This window comes from Chenopodium album, chromosome 5 (assembly GCF_948465745.1).
Source record: "Chenopodium album chromosome 5, dcCheAlbu1.1, whole genome shotgun sequence".
In the NCBI taxonomy this organism is placed as follows: Eukaryota; Viridiplantae; Streptophyta; class Magnoliopsida; order Caryophyllales; family Amaranthaceae; genus Chenopodium; species Chenopodium album.
Window position 1 is genome coordinate 70,048,801 of NC_137838.1, and position 22,081 is coordinate 70,070,881.

At 35.7% G+C, this 22,081-nt stretch overlaps 1 protein-coding gene across 3 annotated transcripts; it reads right to left on the minus strand.

The window, feature by feature from the left end:
- Nucleotides 1-381: 381 nt before the first annotated feature.
- LOC145630948 (telomere repeat-binding factor 1-like) lies at nt 382-21,880 on the minus strand. Of its 3 annotated transcripts, none has more exons than XM_081683070.1 (7): nt 21,663-21,880; nt 21,114-21,268; nt 20,577-20,803; nt 20,352-20,436; nt 6,346-6,429; nt 1,322-1,666; nt 382-753 (listed from the first exon to the last, which is right to left on the minus strand). In XM_081683070.1, exons 2-7 carry the CDS (start codon nt 21,261-21,263, stop codon nt 739-741), a joined length of 906 nt encoding a protein of 301 aa, XP_081539196.1. In that variant the 5' UTR covers nt 21,264-21,268; nt 21,663-21,880; the 3' UTR covers nt 382-738. The 3 variants fall into 3 exon arrangements, with proteins under 3 accessions (XP_081539196.1, XP_081539195.1, XP_081539194.1); XM_081683069.1 differs by having other exon boundaries at nt 1,319-1,666; nt 21,663-21,879; XM_081683068.1 differs by lacking the exon at nt 382-753 and having other exon boundaries at nt 891-1,666.
- Between the last annotated feature and the right edge of the window lie 201 nt (nt 21,881-22,081).

Here is a 22,081-nt window from a genome sequence, read left to right on the forward strand (position 1 = left end):
AATTGTGAAAATTTTAGTTTTGAGAATATACATTAAGATAGTGATAAACCCATAAACTATTCAAAGAATGCCATTTATTTGCACAAATTAAAAATAAGAAGATACTACGTATAAAGTTCAGCATATGAATAAAATAACATGTCAAATTGATGCATAGAGAAACGGAGAAAATCTTAAGCATTCAGTTCAATAGTAAAGCGGTTCATGTATAATTGTATATCATAGTCCAACACAAGTTGCAAAGGTAAGACATAAAAAATAGTGCTTTATGCGAGAATAATGGTTGTCAGTTAGGACTTTAGAAGGGAAAAGAAATCCACATATTTTTCAGCAGCTTAAAAGATACTAATCAGATGGTATCAGCAGCAACAGTTCTAAATCTTCAGTCGATTAAACCTATATTTCATGTATTGTTATACGATGTACAATTTACAAATATTTCGAAAAGCTGTGTATATAAATAATTGCAGGACAACTATCCACAAGACCTGCAGGGAACCTACATTTTGCTTCCATCTGGACTACAGCCTACAACAGCCAAGAGAAAACGAAGGCAGAAAAGCTATTACAAAATACATGTTTACAAACAAAGATCCACCAAGATTCCAATGATAGACCAAAAAAAAATACATCTACAGGCATATTTACAAGGCAGCATAAGCTGGAAGTGTTCATTCTCTTAACGGAACAATAGTAAGCATGGGTGGCGGCCAAAAATTGTCTTTAAACACTCATCTATCAAGCTCGCATCATCTGCACACCAGAAGCAAAGCATAGGATTATGAGCGCGCTGACTAAACAGATTGTTTGGAGAGCACCATCCACAAGACCACAACTGTAGGAAAATGATCCTTAACCCAAGTATAAAATGATGGGGGGCATTAGGGCAACAAAACAGAGAGCAATGATAAAGTTAAAAATTCTTCCTAGATGCCTTGCTTATTTTAAATATTGTGACGGTATAATCAATCTACAATTAAACATCTTTGTCAAGTACAGAGCATTAATCACATCAACTGTTTAATTCAAAGCATGAGTTTCTACCATTTGGATCCAAATATGTTTGAAGAACTTTATTAATCAAATTCCACAAAGTGGGGCCTTCAGTTTCAATTAACCACTAAATCTACTTAAAATCTTCACTCCATTTAGTGTGGCCAAGTTTTAAGTCTATTTTAACACTCCAAATGTGGTTTCAACAGCAGATTGGTAAGCTTTATGAAATATCACCGACCACGACTGATACATTCCACATACAAGTGGCGAGAGTTCCACAATGAAAGGAGGACAAATGATTTCCTCAGCAGGCAGTTCTTACCACCTTAGGAGCGTTCCTTCCTCTAAGCATCTTTGCTGCTGCATTGGCAAGTGCTTGAGCTGCTTCCGCATCTGCTTCTGCTTCATCAGCTTCCCTTTCAGCATCTTCAGCTTCTGCTAAAGCAGTTTCAGCCTCAGTAACAGCACGAGAAGCAGCAGCCGCAGCATCTTGTGGGGTCATACTTCTCATCTTAGCAAGCTCTAGATCAATCTGAGATTTAAGCATAGATAGATCATCCCTATCCATTTTGGGTAAATTCACCTGCCTGATTTCTTGAGCCAACATAGGAAGATTTCTCCTCTTTTCCGGAAATGCAAAGGATGGTGATATTTGGTAATTCCGTTTAACCTGAAAGAGGTAGCTTAAAATTGAAGAGTTCAAGGTACGTCTCAAATTAAAAACAAAGATGTGATGCAACACAATAGGCTTCAAAACATACACAAGTGTAGATAAAAAAAGTAACATAGTACTCCAAATATAATCTCATACCAATTACATGCGTGTGCGTGTGCGTGTGCTGTGTGTGTGTGTGTGTGTGTGTGTGTGTGTGTGTGTGTGTGTGTGTGTGTGTGTGTGTTTTATAACAAAAACTAATACCATGTGATAAACTATCCACAGAAGAAAAAAACAACTAGATCTTCACAGATGTAAGCTACTTAATGGGCACATGACTCAGTTGAGGGGGAATTTCTAAACAACAAATATATCTAGGTTCTCATAGTATATTCATTGATTGGATTATGTTATGTCACAACTCACAAGCTCACAGAGTCACAGCTGTCAGCTATTTGGTACTAAATATATGCCAATGGTAAGAGGAAAAAAAAAGTCAAAAAATCTTGTTTGCTTTAGGCATGGATACCTTTATAAATGTATTTAATAAGTGTCAATAGGAAAAAGATAATGTTTACAGATATTTTCCTATATGTGTTAAAGTGCATCAAACATAACAAATTTGCAGATGATTTTAGAATGTTTACAAAAAAGGAATATATTTTTGTGACAGTTTTATCAAGTGTTTCTGAAGTTTTGTGAAGAACCAGGTTAGAGAGTAAATCCTTCAAAATCTAGGAACTTTCATGAAATACAAGTCATTTGTTAAAGGAAAAGAATTTGGGTTTTCAGAAAGGTGATCTTCAAATTAGAAATTTGGAGAGTGCATCTATTGTTGATTGCAGATTATTAGTGGAGAAAATTACACATCGAAAACAAGTTCTGGTCATCCAGGCTGTTATATGCAATGTGCACAATGTATCAAATCTACATTGTTTGCCATTCAAGCAATTTAGGCTCATAATTTTGTAAATTTGTCAGTATTATAGCTCAATATTTTGTTTATTTTATTTTAGTATTTACTTTAATTATTTACTCAACTCGTGTTTTGCAAACTTTACTTATTTCCTTTGCTATTGTTTTCTCAAACCTTTTGTTATAGACTAAGTTTGCTGCTGTATATATTGTAATTTGATTGTAAGATTAATAAGAAAGCTGAGTCTTTTTATTTATTTATTTATTTTTATTTTATTTTTTTTTAATTGAAACTAGCAAATGCGTTACAAAGATAAATATAGCTTTAGGCTATAACTCTTGGTGGTAGATTGACGCTACGAATCTCACATTCAAAATGACACTCAATTTCTGCCTAATTTCCTACTGCAACCCTACTTGCCTTATATACTCGAGCAACTACAATAACCCTAAAAATATATGTTTTTGTCCCCATTATAATCTCACATTCAAAATGTCACTCAATTTCTGCCTAATTTCCTACTGCTACCCTACTTGCCTTATATACTCAAGCAACTACAATAACCCTAAATATATATGTATTTCACGTTGTTTTCTCTCCTAGTGGAATGTTAATTGCATTTTTCCCCTAGTGCATAGCAAGAGGAATGTTAAAAAGTTTGTCTTTCATTGTAGGTTCATCACACCTTTATGTTTTTACTTGCCTGTTTTCCCTCTCCTTTTCATCCCCTTACCACTCTTAAACTCTCGTAATTTTTTTTGTTAGGGGAAGGATCCGGTAAGAACCCCTCCTTATATAAGCACCCTTTCTTATGTAAGAACACCTTATGTTCTAAACTTTTCCTATGTTCTAACTTCTTTTCTGCCTATGTTCTAAAGTTTTTTCTATATTCTAAATTTTTTTCTAATTCTGTTCCAAATCATTTCCTATGTTCTAATTTTATTTTTTTATTTTTATTTTTAATCTTATGTTCTAAATTTGTTTATATGTTCTAAATTTTTTTTTCAACTTATGTTCTAAATTTTTTTCCTATGTTCTAAATTATTTTTTCAGCTCATTTTATAAATTTTTTCCTATGGTATAAATTATTATTTTAAACTTATGTTCTAAATTTTTTTTTTCTAATGTTTTAAATTTTTTCTGCTTATCTTCTAAATTTTTGTTTGCTTATGTTCTAAATTTTTTTTTCTTATCTTCTAAATTTTTTCTACTTATGTTCTAAATATGAAATCCTCAAAATTACAGAAATGCCATAACTAAAGAATCATTTTGGATGGTTAGATTAAAACTAATAAAGGACTAAAATTGGGTTCTTATATAGAGGAGGGTTCTTACATGAGCCTTCCTCTATACTAAGATTGGGTTCTTTATGACACACACACTCCTGCTTTTCATTTTACACACTTTCTTCCAACTTTTATTCAATTGATTATTATTTCTATGTTTTTTTCTCTTTTCAGAAGGGTTCCTTATGACAATTCATGTTAGCCCGACTCTAAATCATTTTGAGACTAAGGCTTTGTTGTTGTTGTCATCACACATAAGACATTGAAAATATAGTAGCTTACTAAGGATGCATTCTAAATTTCTAACCAAAAGTTGGGGGGAAATAAAAGCAGTCTAGCGCATCTTTCTGCAGAGCCCAAAGAGCTGACAGCATCAAGAGCACACCCATCCAGATAGAAAAAAGAGTATTGAAATGTGACAAAAGGGGATGATGAAGACAGAGACAGAGAGGAGCTGATCGAAGAGAGCAAAAGAGAGAACTGACTTGACCAGCAATCTGACATAATTGGCAAGTTGATGACCACAGATGCAAACCCATTTACAAAGTAGTTGTTTTTATGGTTTTTGACTTAAGGTAGAAATAGAAAATAAATCATGTCAATGATTGAGGTCATTTGCTCAAACTGTAATTGGAAAGCCTGGATAATAATTAATATGATAAAATTATGCAGTTAGTAATTTTTTTTTTCTCTGAATCAAACTCATATATACTCTTCCCACATATCTCTATAGAAGAGGGCCCAGGCACATAGCCTTCCATCTTTGCTGGCCTTCTGGATAGAGGTGTCAAAAACTCACCTTGCCGACCCGATTCAAAAGTAACCCGATTCAGAGTTCAGTTTGTATGTGCATCACGATTTAGCATAACTTAACTTCAATCTAGACTTGACCCGATCCGACGCAACCGAACCTAATCCAGACACCTGAATTGACACCACTACTTCTGGATTTTGCTACTATTAAGCCTTGGATCATTTTTTTTAAACCAAGCCTAGAGAACAAAGTTCAGCTGGTTAACGACTAACAAGTTAATTGTGATCTCATAACCTCTGATGGCAGTTGGTCCAAAAGATGAAATGACACAAAACCAACAGATAGCAGTCTATACCTAATACTTGTCCAAATCACACTAACATCTCAATATTCATTGTCATCTCATCACAACTTTAAGTCCATGGATTCACTATCCTTTAGAAAGACATATTAAAGGTACGATACAATAAGAAAAAAAAAAAAAAAAAAGGCACAATACAATAAAAAAAATTTCAGACAACCAGATTAAAATCTTTCCAACCCAATAATTTTCAGTAGCATGTCTAAACCAGCACATGCTTACACATTCAGAGGTATGATGGCTCAGTTCTCAAACATTAAGCAGCATTAAAAATAAAAACTTTTTAATGTCAAATATGCACTTTTGTCATCAACTACCCGCTTTAAATGTTTTTCAACAAAACTACCAAAATTTTAAGACTTTGTTTGGTTCAATATTAGTAAAGGAAAAGAAGAGAAAAGATGGGAAGGGAAAAGAAAGGAAAAGAAAGAAAGGAAAGTGATTTTATTTTCCAATATTTGGTTGATGAATAGGAAAGGAAGGGAAGAGAAAGGAAATTACTTTTATTTTTCTCTTTCCAGTCAAATTCCTCCAATTTTGGGAGGAAAGAAAAGCCAAAATTTTGTTAAGAGACTTTCCTCCCACTTCCCTTCCTTTCCTTTAGATTTTTATGTCATTTATTCAACCAAATATGGGAATTTGATTAAAATAATTTCCTTTCTTTTCTTTTCCATCCAAATCCCTTCAACCAAAAAGGGCCTAAGTATCACTACCTATTTGTGATTTCTGGCAAGAATCTCCTGTAAGAAGGGCCCACATTTTATTTTTCCTTCTAAATTTTGCTCTAACCCTTGTTTTTATAACTGCCAACCTACATTTCTCATCTTCTCTTCACAAAAATATCCACCATTTTTTGGATGTTTGGATTTTATTGTGAAGAGAAGATGAAAAAAGAAGGTTGGCAGGCATAAAGACGAGGGTTAGAACCAATTTTAAGAGAAATAAAAAGAGAGCCACACTTACCGGAGATTCTTGCCAAAATACAAATGGGTATTGCTGCTCATAGTTTTAAAAGTTTTAGTCGCAGGTTTAATTGAATAAAATTTAAATCAAGTAGTTGTGGATAAAGATGCAAATTCAGTGGGTGGTTATGGGAGTATGGGAGAATGAAAAATAAGTATATGAGGTTTAGTGGGCTCTAAAAGGGGTAATGCTGTGGTGGGTAAGTAGGATATATTAGTGGATATTTGTCCGTCTGAAGGAAGACCCATTTAAGGAGACATTGCAGTCATATTTTGAACTTAATAGATCAATTATATGAACAGAGACACAAGATCAAAGTTAGTCAAACATACTTCGTATAAAGCAATACATGGAATGCACTGCTTTTGTTATCCAACTAAATTAGGCTCTGTAGTAAATGCAATATTAATTTACCTTGATGAGCTTTCCACTTGATGTCAAAAACTTTAGTTTTGCAGACAATACTCGTTTGAAATCTGGAGGTGCCCAATATTGATCCTACATATATATTAAACAATAATTATTAGAGCTTGTAATTTGAAGGTGGAAAACTGAAGATGGTTTCTAACAAAAAAAAAGACACATGAATTGGAAAACATTCACTACACCAAGAAAGTGACAAAAGCCTTCAAGTAGCAGTAAAATGCAAACACGTATCATATTTCAGCTGCACATAATGTATATTAATGATGGAACTTTTTGCATTTCTGTTGATCTAAACTTAGGCCCTTGAATTTAGAAATTTCTGTATGTTTCCATAGCCATTTTGATTACTCACAAAAATACTAACTAACTTAGTGCCACACACAGTCCCACAGGGCTTACAACTGAGCGGTCAAGGATAGGGTTATAGGGGTGTCAGGCATACACAGCCATAATCCTTCATGAGCAGTTAAATGCTCATGGTCCACCCCTCCATATTTTTTTAAAAAAGGTAAGTCCATTTCCATCTAAAATGAACCCCCTATTCAATAATTCTTGCTCCTCACTGGCATCACAATTTGTCATTTTATCACTCAACCATGTAAACCCACCGTCTCCTACCAATGGCTACCACCACCAACCCAACCCTACATGATAGGCAGTCCTACACCAGCAACCACCATGAATGGTGAAGGGAAAATAACAACACCACATACTTTTAAATTCCCCAACATCCTTTCCCACCACTCTACTGTCTGATCTAAAATGAGAAGGGAAAAAAAAAAAAAATCTGAAGACATGAACACAACAGTGGCAGCAATGCCATTGTAACCAAAGACCGCATGGTTAGTAAGGTTGTGATGATAGAAATTTCGGATTCTATTGGTGAGTTAGGGACACTTTATTTTATTTTTTGCTTGAATGCTACTCTCTCCATCCCTTATTTAGTGGCCTATTTGGGTTTTTTCACGTTGTGATGAATTTATTTTCTGATTTATAATTCTGATTAAATATTGCTAGTAAATAAAGATTAAAGCTTGAATATTGATTGAAAATGACAAAAGGTTTACAAAGGATAGGTTTAATAGCTTAAGGCTATCAATCTTCAATAGTGAATTTAGCTCACAACTCTCCAAAAACGGCTTTAGGCCATGACTCTCTCTAGGTTTCTCTAACAAATTTTTGCCCACCTTCTTCTTTCTTCCCTCTCTCTATTTATACTAAGGTTACAAACTACTAACCTAATAATACTAGATTTCCCAAATTGCCCATACTACATTTGATAACTACCAACGTACTAAACTACCCATAACATCCTCCCCTAAGTCAGCTCATTACTAACGTCCTCAAGGTGGATAATAATCAGATGATATAGCTCAGTACTGAAGGTCTGTCATCAAGCCACCACTCAAGGCGTCCAAAACAAGGCAAAACTTGCAAACTTTGTTGTAAAATGAAGGGCTTGCAGGATTTGGGTGATGTAAGGCGTCCAAAACAAGGCAAAACTTGCAAACTTGGTTGTAAAATGTAGGGCTTGCAGGTTTTGGGTGATGTAAGGCGTCCAAACAAGGCAAAACTTGCAGATTGTGTTCACCATCCTTTGCTGGAGAAAAATATGATAGTCTTCTTCCTTCGTCTTCATCGGAGAAGAGGCTTTGTTAGTAATTTTGTCCAAATCTCTTTGAACATTTCCAATAGTTCTCTTCATGACATCCTCTACCTCATTTGAGAATCTGTGAGATGACACCTTTGTTTCCTCTTCAATTGATTGTGTTGGAGTTTGTTGCTCCTGCCACGATGATGACGAGCCGCAACGACTCACCAAGACTACCTTCAGAATTTGCCACTCCCGTATTGGTAGCCACCCGTGTTCACATTTAAACCACTACAATGCTTTGTTGCTAAGCCCAATGATGGCAAGCTTCAATTTCACCTCCTAATTTAACTGGAAAAATTTGAAGGAATCCTCTAATTGAAGAATCCAATCATCCAAATTTATTCCATTATACTCTAGAAGTTGAAGCTCTTGTCTTGTTTTGTGCTCCTCCTTGAGATCCGAAGTTCTTAGCTTCCTTATGCGTGAAAGCCTAAAGGTGTTCGAATCCCTCTTGAATCCATTGACTCATGAGATGTGCTACATCTGTTCTCGCAAACTGCATTTTTTTTTCTTTTCTGAAGAGGTAGTTTTCAACGCCAGCAGTCACAAGACCACCGCTCTAATACCAAGTTCGATGAACTGATTTTCTGATTTATAATTATGAAACTTGAATATTGATTGAAAATGGCAAAAGGTTTACAAATGATAAGTTTGATAGCTTAAAGTTATCAATCTTCAATAGTAAGTTTAACTCACAACTCTCCAAAATGGCTTTAAACCATGTGTTAGAATCCGACTCCATTTGATGAATTGGATTCCCTTTAGATGCTTCCTTCGATTTTACTTTATGTTTTCTAAGCTTGAGGTCCCATTATAGTGTTACTATCAATTCAATGTTCACTAGGGATTCTCCTTGTAATCAAATTAAAGCTCTTTAGAGGGTGAATGATTAATGAAATCTTAAGCCTTCTACCAAGTGTTGTCTTGCTTTTATGCTTGTTTGTCATTAGACGTTTATAGATATTGTGTCTTACTTGCATAATAGCTCCCCTCCAAACCAACTTAACGCTCTAAGACCTTGTGGTTCGGACCCGCTTGTGCCCGCCTTGAAGTATCGGCCGTCAAAAGCCCTGACCACTCGTACTCTGTCGCCAAATACACGAGAGTGTTCGTGTGATTTAATTGCACGTTTGTGTTCAAAAGCCCCTCTTCCGCTCAAGGCTTACGTTCTTGCCGCCAAAACGTTAAAGCACGCCGCACATTTCGGCGCTAAAAACTCTCGAACCATGACAGTTGGTATAAGAGTCGAGGTCCAAGCATCGTCGCAAGCAACCCGTGTAGGCACCAAGGAGGGCTACACAAAGATTGAATTCGAAGAGGAAAGACTTGGTTGGCTCGAGACGAAAGCGGACGAATGGTCCCAGCTGCAAGTCATTGTACACGAGCAAGCCGATCAAATTGTAAACTTGATGGAAGATAAAGATGCTCTCCGCGAACCGTTGCAATTTATTCGAGGACAAGCCGATGAAGCACTTGAGAAATGTGCTATGATACGCGCTGGGGGCAACGCACTTGGTATTGGTGCGGCGAAGATAAAGCCGCCCAACCTTGCGACTACAGTGGCGCTAAAGATGCTAAAGAAGTCGACAACTTCCTCTTCGAAATGTAGCAGTATTTCCGAATATGTCAATTAAGTCACGATCACAAGGTGGATACTGCCATCATGTACTTGTCCGAAGATGCCAAGCTTTGGTGGCGCACCAAGCACACTGACGTCGAAGTAAGAAGGATAAAGATCGATACATGGGAAGAGTTCAAAGAGGAACTCAAAGAACAATTCTACCCGGTCAACACAGACTACGTTGCTCGGACGAAGTTGCCGCCAGAAGGGCTCTATTCGCGATAATGTGAAGGAATACTCAGCGACAATGTTGGACATCACAGACATGAACGAGATAGATCGTGTGTTCGAGATTAATGGACTACTCAGGCGAAAAGGGCCGTCAATCCAAGAATAATTCAAGTGGGACGTCGACACGCTCCAATAGCCCGGCTCCAAGCTCTCCAGAATGGCTCTCAATACATATCAGAGAAGAAGTGGAAGAGGTGATGGGCAGAGATCAACATCGAACACAAATCAACATCAACCCCTTCCCACAACTCCGAAAACTAAGGCCAGCACATCCTCGGCAAAGACTAGAATGCCGAATTGCATACTTTGTCGAGGCCCACACAAATGGTGGGAGTGCGAGCATATAGAAAAGCTTGACAAGATCGTAAAGAGATTGTCATCCATATCCGTGCAAGAGAAAGAGATACGATCTACAGGATGAGCTCCATGAGAATGATCGCCCAGAAGAACCAAAAGTCCGATACCTATCGATAGGGGTGAAAGTTCGGTTTGCGGTTAGGATTATAGCCAAAACCGAATCCAATCCGAATTAATTCGATTTCGGAAATCTCAATCCGAATCTAAACCGAATTAAGATTCAATCTAATCCAATCCAAACCGAATTAATTCGGTTTTTCAAATTAGAATCCAATCCAAACCGAAATTTGTTCCCTTCTTTTGCAACATTCAAATCCGAAACTCGAACTTTACCCTAAAAATTCCTACAATCATTTCATGTTAACTATATTCTTTGTGAGAGAGTAAGATATTGAGAGAGGAGAATTGAGAATTAGGTTCTTTTTTTAAGTTTATATATGAAAGGGGAAAGTGGTTGGATACTTTGAAAAAGAAAATAGGCTTAAAGTATTGGGTCGAAATTCGGTTTGTAATTCGGTTTTCGGTTTTTTTAAACCCCAAACCGAATCCAATCCGTAATCCATATTTTTAAATTTTTCCAATCCGAAATAAAAAAAATCCAAACCGAATTACTAATTCGGTTTAGTTTTCGGTTTGGTTCGGTTTTAATCCAAATTACTTTCACCCCTAGATATCGACAATGCGACTGATTGAGCTAAAGAAGAAGGCGACATCAAAGAAACAAGCTTGCGCCAGAGACACCTAAAATCGAGAGATGAAGCCCAGTGATTCGGCAACATCCAAGATACACCCCCGCCAAATCGGACACCCGGTTCAAAGCAAAGAGCGACGAGCCCAAAAAACCAAAAGAGAGGGAAACAGTGGTCGAGCAAACAACGAAGGTCACGTGTAGGGATCACGGAAACATCATATAAAATTATGCATATCCTTTCGAAACTTTGCGGCTAATCATCCTAATTAATAAGGTTTGGGTTCACTATTCTTTACTGTCAAAAGGATGTTCGAAACTAGAAACATCATCTAAAATTAAAAAATATTTAGACTCAAACTCTAGTTTTGTAACAAAAATTACCGAAAGAATACATTCAAATGGTGCAAAAAGCACTTTACTAAGGCTATTAAACCTTGTACCTAATGAACTAGCCAATCATCCAACTTTACTACTCAACAAGTTATCAACTTATTTTATTCAAGTCAACCCCACACAAGATTTCTTTTATTTCCATGTTTGCGGTTGAAACATGAACTCCATCTAAATTTTCGATAAAGTAAACGTAGTTGAGCAATGTTGCCTCGATGCTTGTGATGACAAGTCACAATCAAGAGGAACGTGGCCTTGATTCTCTGATCATCCTATTTGCTAGCATCGGTGCAAATACTTCATAGCTGGTGTAAACTAATTTATTTACATTTTCAAAAACAGAAAAAACTTGTTGAAAGGCTTTTGGGTTTAGTCTAGCCAGGGACAACAGTTGGCAAGTTAGTCAAAAACGGAACGTCCTCGTGATTGCAACCATGGAAATATAAGATATCTTGTACGAGATTAACTTGAATAAAATAGGTTAAAAACTTGCTGAGTAATGGAGTTGGAAGCTTGGCTGGTTCAATAGGGACAAGGTTTAAAAGCCTTAGTAAAGTGCTTCCCGCACCATTTGAGTGTATTCTTTCGGTAATTATTTTTTAAAAACTAAAGTCTAAGTCTAAATATTGTTTAACTCCAGACAATGTTTCTAGTTACGAACATCCTTTTGCCAGTGCCATTTCATGCAGAATAGTGAAAACAAACCTTATCGAATAGGATGATTAGTTGTAAAACAAAACAAACAAAATTCACAAGTTATATATTCACATCTATTTTAAATTGATTTCAAATACTACGTATTATTTTTTGTTTCAGGATTCATTAGTAGAAGTTTATGTATTCTGTAGTGAATATTGTATTTAGTTGGAGAAGTGGTGTAAGTTAGTGGCCCATGTTCCCAGACTGGCATTAGGTTATCAAGTGGCAAGCTTATATACCAACAAACATAAGAACAAACACCTTTGTTGAACAAAATGCCAATTGTCACCATAAAAAGTTATTAACTAACATATGACCTTACATAGGCTAACAAACTCAATTTATATTAGCTAAGAAACAATCCCTTGACAATAAACAAAGATAATATTACTGCATTAGTAATGGCCCTCTATCTCTCCCAATAACAGGGCTATAAATTAACCCACTACTTACTAGTTAATCCTTAAAATAAGTCTAACTACCAGAATTAGACCCCGTACATAGAATTACTACTAGCTCAATAACGTTATACTTCCTAAACTAAAATTTTAAAAATCCATAAACTTGAAAAAATTTGAAGCTAATCCCACATCTATTATGGACACATAGCTCAATCCACCCTCTTACTTCAAAAGTGAGTGGATTGTAACCATTGAAGCACAAGATTCGAGAGTCTTGCTCCTATAGTATGATTAGCTGCAATAATGGTGTAGATGGTGTTTAGGCTTTCTATAATAATTGTTTTAGATGTACTTGGTGTGGATTTTAAAACTTGTTTTATGCCTACAATTAGTGACTTCTTAGCAGAAGAAATAGTGTGGGCCATTACTTCCCAGTTTCCACATTCTTTGCTATGTGGTTGTTTTCAGCTATTATCAATTGCATTGTGAGAATATTCAAAATCATTCATAGGTTCAAATAGTAAGATCGCGACAAATTATTTATTTAACACGCCTTCATTGATGTTGCTAATGTTATACAGCAAAATAGGCAAAGAAGCACATTTCAAAAAAAACGATTGCAATGCCCCATCTTGGATGAAATAGGAACGGCAAACAAAAAAGGGGTGCATGCACCATTACTCCCCTACAACTTTTTAAACATGTGCTCCCGGAAATAAAAAAAGCCACTACTAAATTCATTTGTTGTTTTAACTCAACGCTACCTCTTAGTTAAAAATATGTGAAAATTTTATGATGCACTTCTCTTCAAGATAGAAACCCCACAGCCATTAATAGTTCCTGTATAAATACATCAATATGGACCTTACCCAATAAGCTCTTAACCAGCATCCATCTTCATTGATCATATGCCTTAGTCCAGCTACATAGTAAATTGCTTGTTCAATTTCATAGATGCTTATTGTCCCCAGCACATAACTGAAAAGATCTTTCCAGCAGAACCACAAGAAATAGAAAGAAAAACCATCTCAGATAGATTACTATGTTAGCATCCTTATCAACATACCATTTTTATACTCAGCCCTTTAAGTTGCCTCTGAATTCCATTGCTCTATCTTTCACCAAAATATCAAGTAATAAAGTTCTTAGCATAAATCTACCATGCAGTTCTGTGGCAGCAATCAGAAACAACAGATGAGTGTCCGTTACTGACCCAAAATTCATTATCACCATGTACTTCACCTCCTTAAACACATAAGCTGCCTACAAATCCAACTCCATTGAGTAAGCTATATCATCCAACCCAAGTCCGTCTGTCCCTGCACCATCTTCCTGGTAACTGCTATATCCTCCAAGCCATAGCACATCCTTGACTAGGAAACCGGACTGCTGTTATAGCTTTTAAGCACAACAAAAGCATTTATGTTAAAAGCCTAGCCTTTGTCCCTTTTTTCAAACCTCAACCAAAGACCAAACGATACACAAATACGAAGTATGAGGAATCCTAACCCGAGAAATTTAAAAAGCTCCATCATTGATTCACTACAAAAATGAGATGAAAAAACTTCCACTCTAGTGCATAACTACCTAATGCTTATATGTCCTTGCATCACCTTCGTATTAATTGCCATCCTCCAAGCAAAAGCACTTGTCTAGGTTACCGGAACACTTTGATTATAGTTAAGCACAACAAAGCATTTATGTTGAAAGCCTAGCCTTGCCCCCTTTTCAAACCTCAACCAAAGATCATCAAGCGATATATGAGCTCCAACAAAAATTCATTTTAATAAATGAGATTAAAAAAACCTTCCACTTAAGTAAATAGCTAGCTAATGCCTATGCATCCCTGCATCATCTTCCTAGTGTTTGAAAAGGCGCGCCTAGTCCTAGACGCACGACATGGGGTCATGTGCTGTTTTTGGTCTATAGGTGAGGCAATTTCGATGAGGCGTAGCGTGAGGCACACAAAGCTGTTTTACTTGTTGTTTATTATACTACCTCCGTTTCTTTTTAGTTGACACGTATTCCTTTTTAGGATGTTTTTTTTAGTTGACACGATTCCTTTTAAGTAACTTTTTTATCTTGCATTAACAAGTTACCCCACTTACTTTTCATTCTCTCTCAATCTCTCTCTCCTCTCCTTAATATATGTGCCTAAATCAAACGCGTCAACTAAATAGAAACGGAGGAAGTATATTTCAATACGGCATACTAAGGCGTGCTTTAGATGCAAGGAACTCTAAAATGCCTTGGAGTGTGTTGAGCCTTTTAATATATTGCATCATCCTAATAATTGCTACATCCATTAAGAAAAAGCATATCCTTGATTAGGTTACCAAAAAACTGTTCATGATTTTAAGCACAACGAAAGCATCTCCATCCCAAGTCTAGCCATTGCTCCTTTTTCAAACCTCTACCACACAGGCACACACTGTCATACAATATATGAAAAATCCAAACTTGGATATAATTTGGAAAGCTTCAACAAAAATTATTATAAAGATGAGATTTAAAAAATAAAAAATAAAAAATAAAAAATAAAAAAAATCCACTCAAGTCAGTAGCTACCTAATGCAACGCTTTATGGATTTATCCGATACGATTCTGTGTTTGAAAAAGCGCGCCTGTGGCGCGCTTAGGCGCTGAGGTGCAAGGCAATAGGGGGTAAGCGCTTTTTTTGGGCATGGCGAGGCGATTTTGATTAGGCGCACCTGAAGAGTATTTATATAGTGCGCCTCACTTCAATGAGGCACACTAAGGCGCGCCTTAGGCGAACTAAGGCATTGCATATCCCTTATCGCCTCTTGAGCTTTTTTATACACTGGATACGGTATTGTGTAAAATGAGTCTTGATCACAACAGACTCAACCCCCCCTCCCCCCCCTCCTTCTATTTTTAGAATTCCAAACTAGAATTCTTCATTTGTTTGGCATGGTCTCCTTGGGATAATACACAAGCCAAAGTAAGTTAAATGCCACTAAATGAAATCAGCTATGCTAATGTGCTAAACCCTCATTAGCATCGTATCAAGTGCATCATCATCTTAATCTTAGAAAAACAAACCTGAAAGCTACCACTATCAATATAAATTCAAGCAAGAGACATCTTAGAGACGAGTAGGGGCCTCTCTTAAGATTGTACGTATCTGAGTACGAAATGTTGGATGACTAAGTAATTTGATGTTAATTATTTAACTTTCCTATATTTAAGCATTTATCATTAGTGGGGATCTTGTTTAAAATCCTAGAATGTCTTCCTATTTGTCAAGAGTAAGTTCTGTAAATAAGTAGGTCATTATTTTAGCCGACATTCCTTCCATTATATTAGCTTAAATAAATTGTAATGCTTGCTTTATTTAAGGCTTATTCAACCCTAGTATATAAGTGAAGGGAGGAAGGAGGAATATAACATTGGTGTCCAAATTGCAAATGGCGAAAATAACCAAATGGGGACAGGGAGACAATTCAACACTATCCAACTGCAATCCCACATCACCAATAACTCCAAAACTTATTTTCTACAAAAAGGTCATTTATGCCTAGGATTTCCTTATTAGGTTGAAAAAAAACCTAGTCAAAATGCATTTCTTAGAAAAGTCACACCTTCCGTCTTCTCAATTGGACCCTTTAAAGCTTGCTGGGATGGGTTCCATAGTCTCTTTTTCCAGAATCATTCAATGATGACCTTTATTCCGAAATCCTCTACATTATCCAAACCTGGTCCAATCCTAATAATCAACATACAATCATAAGAGTAGCACAACTTCTTACAAAATCATCTCAAAAAGAATTAGATCCATGCTTCACTCCATGTTTTATCCAAGTAAGAATAGCTTCCGAGAGAGGAACTAAGGTAAACTACTATCTCTTAAATTATCAACTCCATGAGAGTGAAAGGAAAGTGAAGTTAGTTTGCAATCACAATTAACCTAGAAAAAGATTATGATTGCTTGGGATTTCATTAACAAAGTCTTATGCCACTATGGGTTAATGCCAACACCATCAAGATAATAATGAGTTACATCTCTAGTAACTCCATATCTTTCATTTTCAGAGGGAACTTAAGTCCACCTTCAAGCCCTCAAGGGAAATTAGACAACCCATATCTCTTCATCCTTTGCATGGAGCTATTCTTTAAAATGATTAATTACTCGTGCTTCAAAGGTTAATGGACCCTTTTTCCCTTCCCATATCATCCCTCCAAATACTTCATTTGCTTTTTGATGATGACATTCTGCTGTTTGGAGACGCTTCACCATACACTACTCAAGTCATTCAATCCACACTCATCACTCTCCATTCATCCTCTAGTCTCAAAATGAACAATCCAAAAGCAAAATCTATTTACCAATCAGCCTATCAATATATTCTAGCGACCATAGCACCTATTTGGTATCCTTCGATAAAAAACTGCTAAATCAACCTTACATGGAGTTATATAGAAAGTGCAATCCAGACTTTCCAAATGGAAGACAAAATATCTTCCAAAGCTGGAAGACTTGCTAATCAAATCCAAACTAAACTTTATCTCTTTTTTTTTATTTTTTTAAAAACTTTCTCTCTCTTTATACTATGCAACATATCCTTTTCCTAAGGCTATCCTTTATCCCTTCATAAATTTCTAAAGATATTATTTGGAGATCAAATAAGAAAAAAAAATATATATAACAGAAAACTTGTATGGTCTCTTGGAATATAAATGTGGACCAAAGAGCATAGGAAAATTAGGGATAAAATCAAACACCATTTCTAAAAAGATCTCTATGGTAAAACTAGGATGGAAATTCCTACAATATTGTATTGCATTAGGAACAGAACCATTCCAAAAAAAAAAAAACTTCTTTAGGTTCCTATGTTTGGCAAAACTTTGGGAAAGCAATAGACTTTTTCATCTACTGCTCCTTGGACCATGGAAGATGACACTCAAGTCTCCTTTGGTCCATATTTTTTCATCTATTGTTGCTTGGACCATTGAAAATGACACCCATGGACCCCATTTAGGCCTCTAAGAAATGTTGGGCATGTGGCTACAAAAAAACGTCTCAAATCAAACTCCATGGCAATTGAAATTTCTTATCTTTTACCCTCCTTCATCCCCCAAATATATTACCTTGGATCCTTTTAAACAAAATATTTCCATCTTTCTTCGATTAGCTCATATGTTGCTATGCATCTGGTGTTTCCATTTACCTCCTCCATGATTTATGGATCAAATCCGACCTATCTTCACCCTAATGGGATTGGTCCATCATATGGACGGTATCTTATATGCCAATAATAGTTTTCTTCCCATGGCAAGCCATTCAATTTGCAATCCCTACCAAATCAATCCTCTCTGGCGAAGGAATCCAACTCCTACTTCTACTTTGAGAATTCTATCCATTTTGTAGGGATGAACCACCATATGTCCTAAGTAATTGTATAAGGGCCTTAAAAAAAATGCAACCATCACACCATTCCCCAATATACTTGGACCAATTCCACCTCGAAATCTCTCAAACCTATCCCTTAATTTCATCGGGAAAGGAGGAGTGGGATAATTCAACAGATATAACACCAACTCAAACACTATCCAAAGATAAATCTCTTGGCTAGCCATGGAGTTCCACCATTCCCCTCCTTTAACCACTCAATCAGTCTAACCTGAAGACACCTTACACCCACACTATCCTCCCTCCAATATTCCCATTAATGCCTTTATAACCACTGCAACAAAAGGAGTAGCCTGTCTCTCCTCTACAAAGCATTTGGTTAAAGGGTTTGTCTTTAAAACATGTCAAGCTATTTTACTTGCTATATCTTGAACAAGATGGAATCAGCGGGAAATTTTTTCCATCTTCTGAGACTTATCAACAACAATTATAGGGGTGGATGGCCAACTAAGTATTAAAGTGAAATATTTATCACAACAACTAGGAAAATGGGATAAGGAGCACGCAGTTGGTCCCCGACCATATGACTTTATAAAATTATACTTTTTATATAAATTATTAAGCATGCATCACATGCATAAACACTAGTCTTTATTAATAAAACAAGTAAAAGTATTTCACTTCAATAATTTAATCATGGTATCCATAGGGGTTTTTTGTTATATTTTGAGAAAGTACCAGCAAAAAACACCACACCTATAAAATTATAAATAATAAAATAGAATTGTGTTTACATTATTGCATTAATAAGTGAAGATAAATAAGTCTTATATAAGGCAAGCAATACAACTGCTATAAGCTAAGATAATGGAAAGGGAAAAGGGTAGAGATCTTCATAATAACAATAACAAGGATCCACCCCCTAACCCTAAAAAATAAAGCACAAATCACATTATGTCCTTATCTGTGACCAAAACTAGGACAATAGTACCTAACACTGCTATTTGACAAGTGAACCTCATAATTGTGTTAATGTAACATTGGGCTCAAGCCGTCTTAATGCCACAAACAAGTTAGACACATGTAACGGTACCTTAAAGTTTTGTCCACTTTTGACTAAGTACAATATCGCTATCTAAGCTTTTCCAATTAACTTTAAGCTTTATGCACAAAGTCATATCATCGAATAAATAAATTTTAAAAACTTTTTAAGGCTAAAGGTGAGGTGGTCCTAAGCCTAGAAAGAAGGCAAGCATGAGTCAACCCTTATTGAAAACACTTAATCACCCTTCCAAGGGAAGCAAGAATCATTTCTCCCAAAAAAAAAAAAAAAAACTTGTCCAAGAAAAAAAACAGGGAGGGGGGGGGGGGGTTCTCACTTTTCACCTTAATCTATTTTTTATTCACTTTAAATAACCATTGTCATATGTTCTTCTTGACTTTTAATTAGCCAAACTGCACTATAACCTTTTTACTTACCAACTTTGATATTTTTTATTCACCTGCCCTAACTTTGTATGCAAAAGGAAAATGAGACTTTTATTTAGCAACAAAGAGAGTATAACATACACTTCCTTCATTTCTATTTACTTACCCATAGCCTTTGGCAAAATATTTAAGAAGAGGAGAGAGAAATTGTATTTGGTGCACATGGTTCACCTTATTAGCCTCAAAAGTTGTCTTCACATGCACTTTATAAGGATATTTTAGAAAATTTGTCTACCAAACACTTACCAAATATACTATAGGTCAAGTAATATGACATTTCCATTTTAGGAATGTTAGTCAAGTAAATATAAACAAAAAAAAGTATCATCTTAGATTCTTAGCAAGCTCGATACACATTCCGTGAGCATGTTGCTTGACTAACGTAGATCAAAACTTACACGACATTTACTACCTCTAATCACGACTCACCATCGTGTTTTTCTTTCTAAGTTAGCCAAGATATCCTAAAAACCATGGTCATTTTAATAGCTTGGGAAATCAATATCAAATCCTTGTTGCTAAATATTTAAGTCGTCTATTTAATTTATCTCTGGCTGCTTACTTGCTTACTATAAAAAAAAACTTATTGCATAACTCCAAAATGGTATCATTTTGTTGAATTTTGTTGGGAGTCATCTACCAATACTACCATAAAGAATCCATTTTAAAAACAAAAACCAAATGTACTACTTCCTCCGTTATTCTTATATTGGACTAGAAAGACTTTTACCCCATTCACATAATCTTATTTGACCATCTTTTGTGATTTATCTAAAAGGAAAAACATAATCACGTGGAACCTACTTAGATACACCTCAAAATCTACTTTTCAAATATCAAAGATATTAATAATAAAAGTAATGCATTGGCATGGTGCAATAAATGAAAAACGAAGGAAGTATATGTTCAGGCAAGTAAGCAATGACATGAAATGGAATCACTGGCGTACACAATAAATCAGACAAACTATTCTTCTACAAACAAATGCTTGAAAAAAAAAGCTCTTAATCCAACACTTGATAAGTAAATTTTTCAGTACTTTGCATTTTAATGGTTCATGTATGTTCCCTGAAAAACAATTGACAGTTTACCTCTATGTATGAAGCAATAGCAGTTTTGTTAGAACCACCAGATTCCTTCAAATTGGTTATAGCTTCCAGTATCAAATTGTCCAACCTACATATACCCAAAAGAATTGATAGTGGCATTAATAAATACGTTGAGGAACATAACAACTTAAAACTTCTCCACAGTTTACAACAGTATAGCAATGGGATTCAAGTATCTAACACAAATCAACATAGTGAATATCTTACCTCACAATGGATCTTTTGGGGGCAGTTGACATCTCGACAGGTGCACTTGAAGTAGCAACATTCTTGACGTCTGGCATCTCTTCATCACTTTGAAGATCACTAACACTAGTAGTGTTCTCTTCTTGCTTAACAGGAGATGAATGCATTGGAACTCTTTTAAGAGCGACTTTTGACTTCTCCCTGGACCCAAATCCAGTTGTCATTACACTCATGTTTCTCCACTTGTCCTAATCAACCAACCGTGAAAAGCCTTAGCACAAGGACGTCACCAGCACCGCATTTAAAATTACAGCTCAAACCAATTCACTAATAAAAACAACAGCCCTAACTATATATGAAAGACCTCCAAAAAAAACAACTCAATTATTCAGTAATAAACTAATACACTCCAATCTAGATTAAAAAATATATGAAAGGCTCTAGAATATAACAGAATTTGACCTTTTAACATGTACACTTTCCTAAATGCCAAAATCCTAGCAATTTCAAGCAAACACAGGTGAAATCAAATCCTCGTATAACGAAGAATTGCAGTACCTTCAGATCCACATTCGATCGTAAATACAACACTCCACTAAATTCAGGGTCTTTAAGTATAGTGCGCCACTTCCCGGCCCCGTGTTTAAGAACCCCGGCTTTAAGGGCCGCTTCTTCTTCCGCAGTCCACTTCTGCTTCGGAGCACCCATTGCCACTGACACAGTACATTATGTGTGATCAGTTCCTCACCCAAAAAAAATGCCCCAAATAATATCATAGAATTACAATTGACACAAATTCTTCAGCAACAACCAAAAACAAATAATCACACAATCATCCAAATACCCAATTTGGCAATTTATACACTCGCTTTTTCAAACCCACATAAAAACAAAAAAAATAAAATCTAATTAACAAAAAAATAAAGAAATTACAGGGAAAATCTAAATCAATTACCAATTCATGAAACCCTAATACACAAACATACGAATATTTCAAATTACAAAAACAAGGAAAGAAATTGACAAATTCCCAAATGATAAAACATGAATATGTAACAACAATCAACAAATTAACAATAATCAGAAGATTGAGACAAAGAGATATACCAAAAGATTGAGATTAGGGTTCACGCATGTAGAGACGACAAGAAGGGCAGAAGGGTAGGGATATAATCGGTATTTTGGGAGGATGAATTTGCAGTAAGAACTTAGGAAGGTGGCAAATGCAGACAATGTGTTTGAAGACTTGAATTTGAGATAGAGGAGAAAAATGGATTATGATGAATCATGAAATATTTGGTAATTCAAAATATTTGGTAACTTAATTATTGTTGATCAATCTCAAAACCTAGCTTTTGTTATTTTTTTCTTTTCTTAACCGGTTCGCGAAGGAATGTTAAGTTCACAATGATTATAAATTATCGTTGTACTTTTACCTTTTTACAAAATTTGTAAGGAAATTGTCGTTTGAAGTATGAAAATTTAGGAGTTTAATTATTACCTTTCACTAGATTTACAAAAGGTAA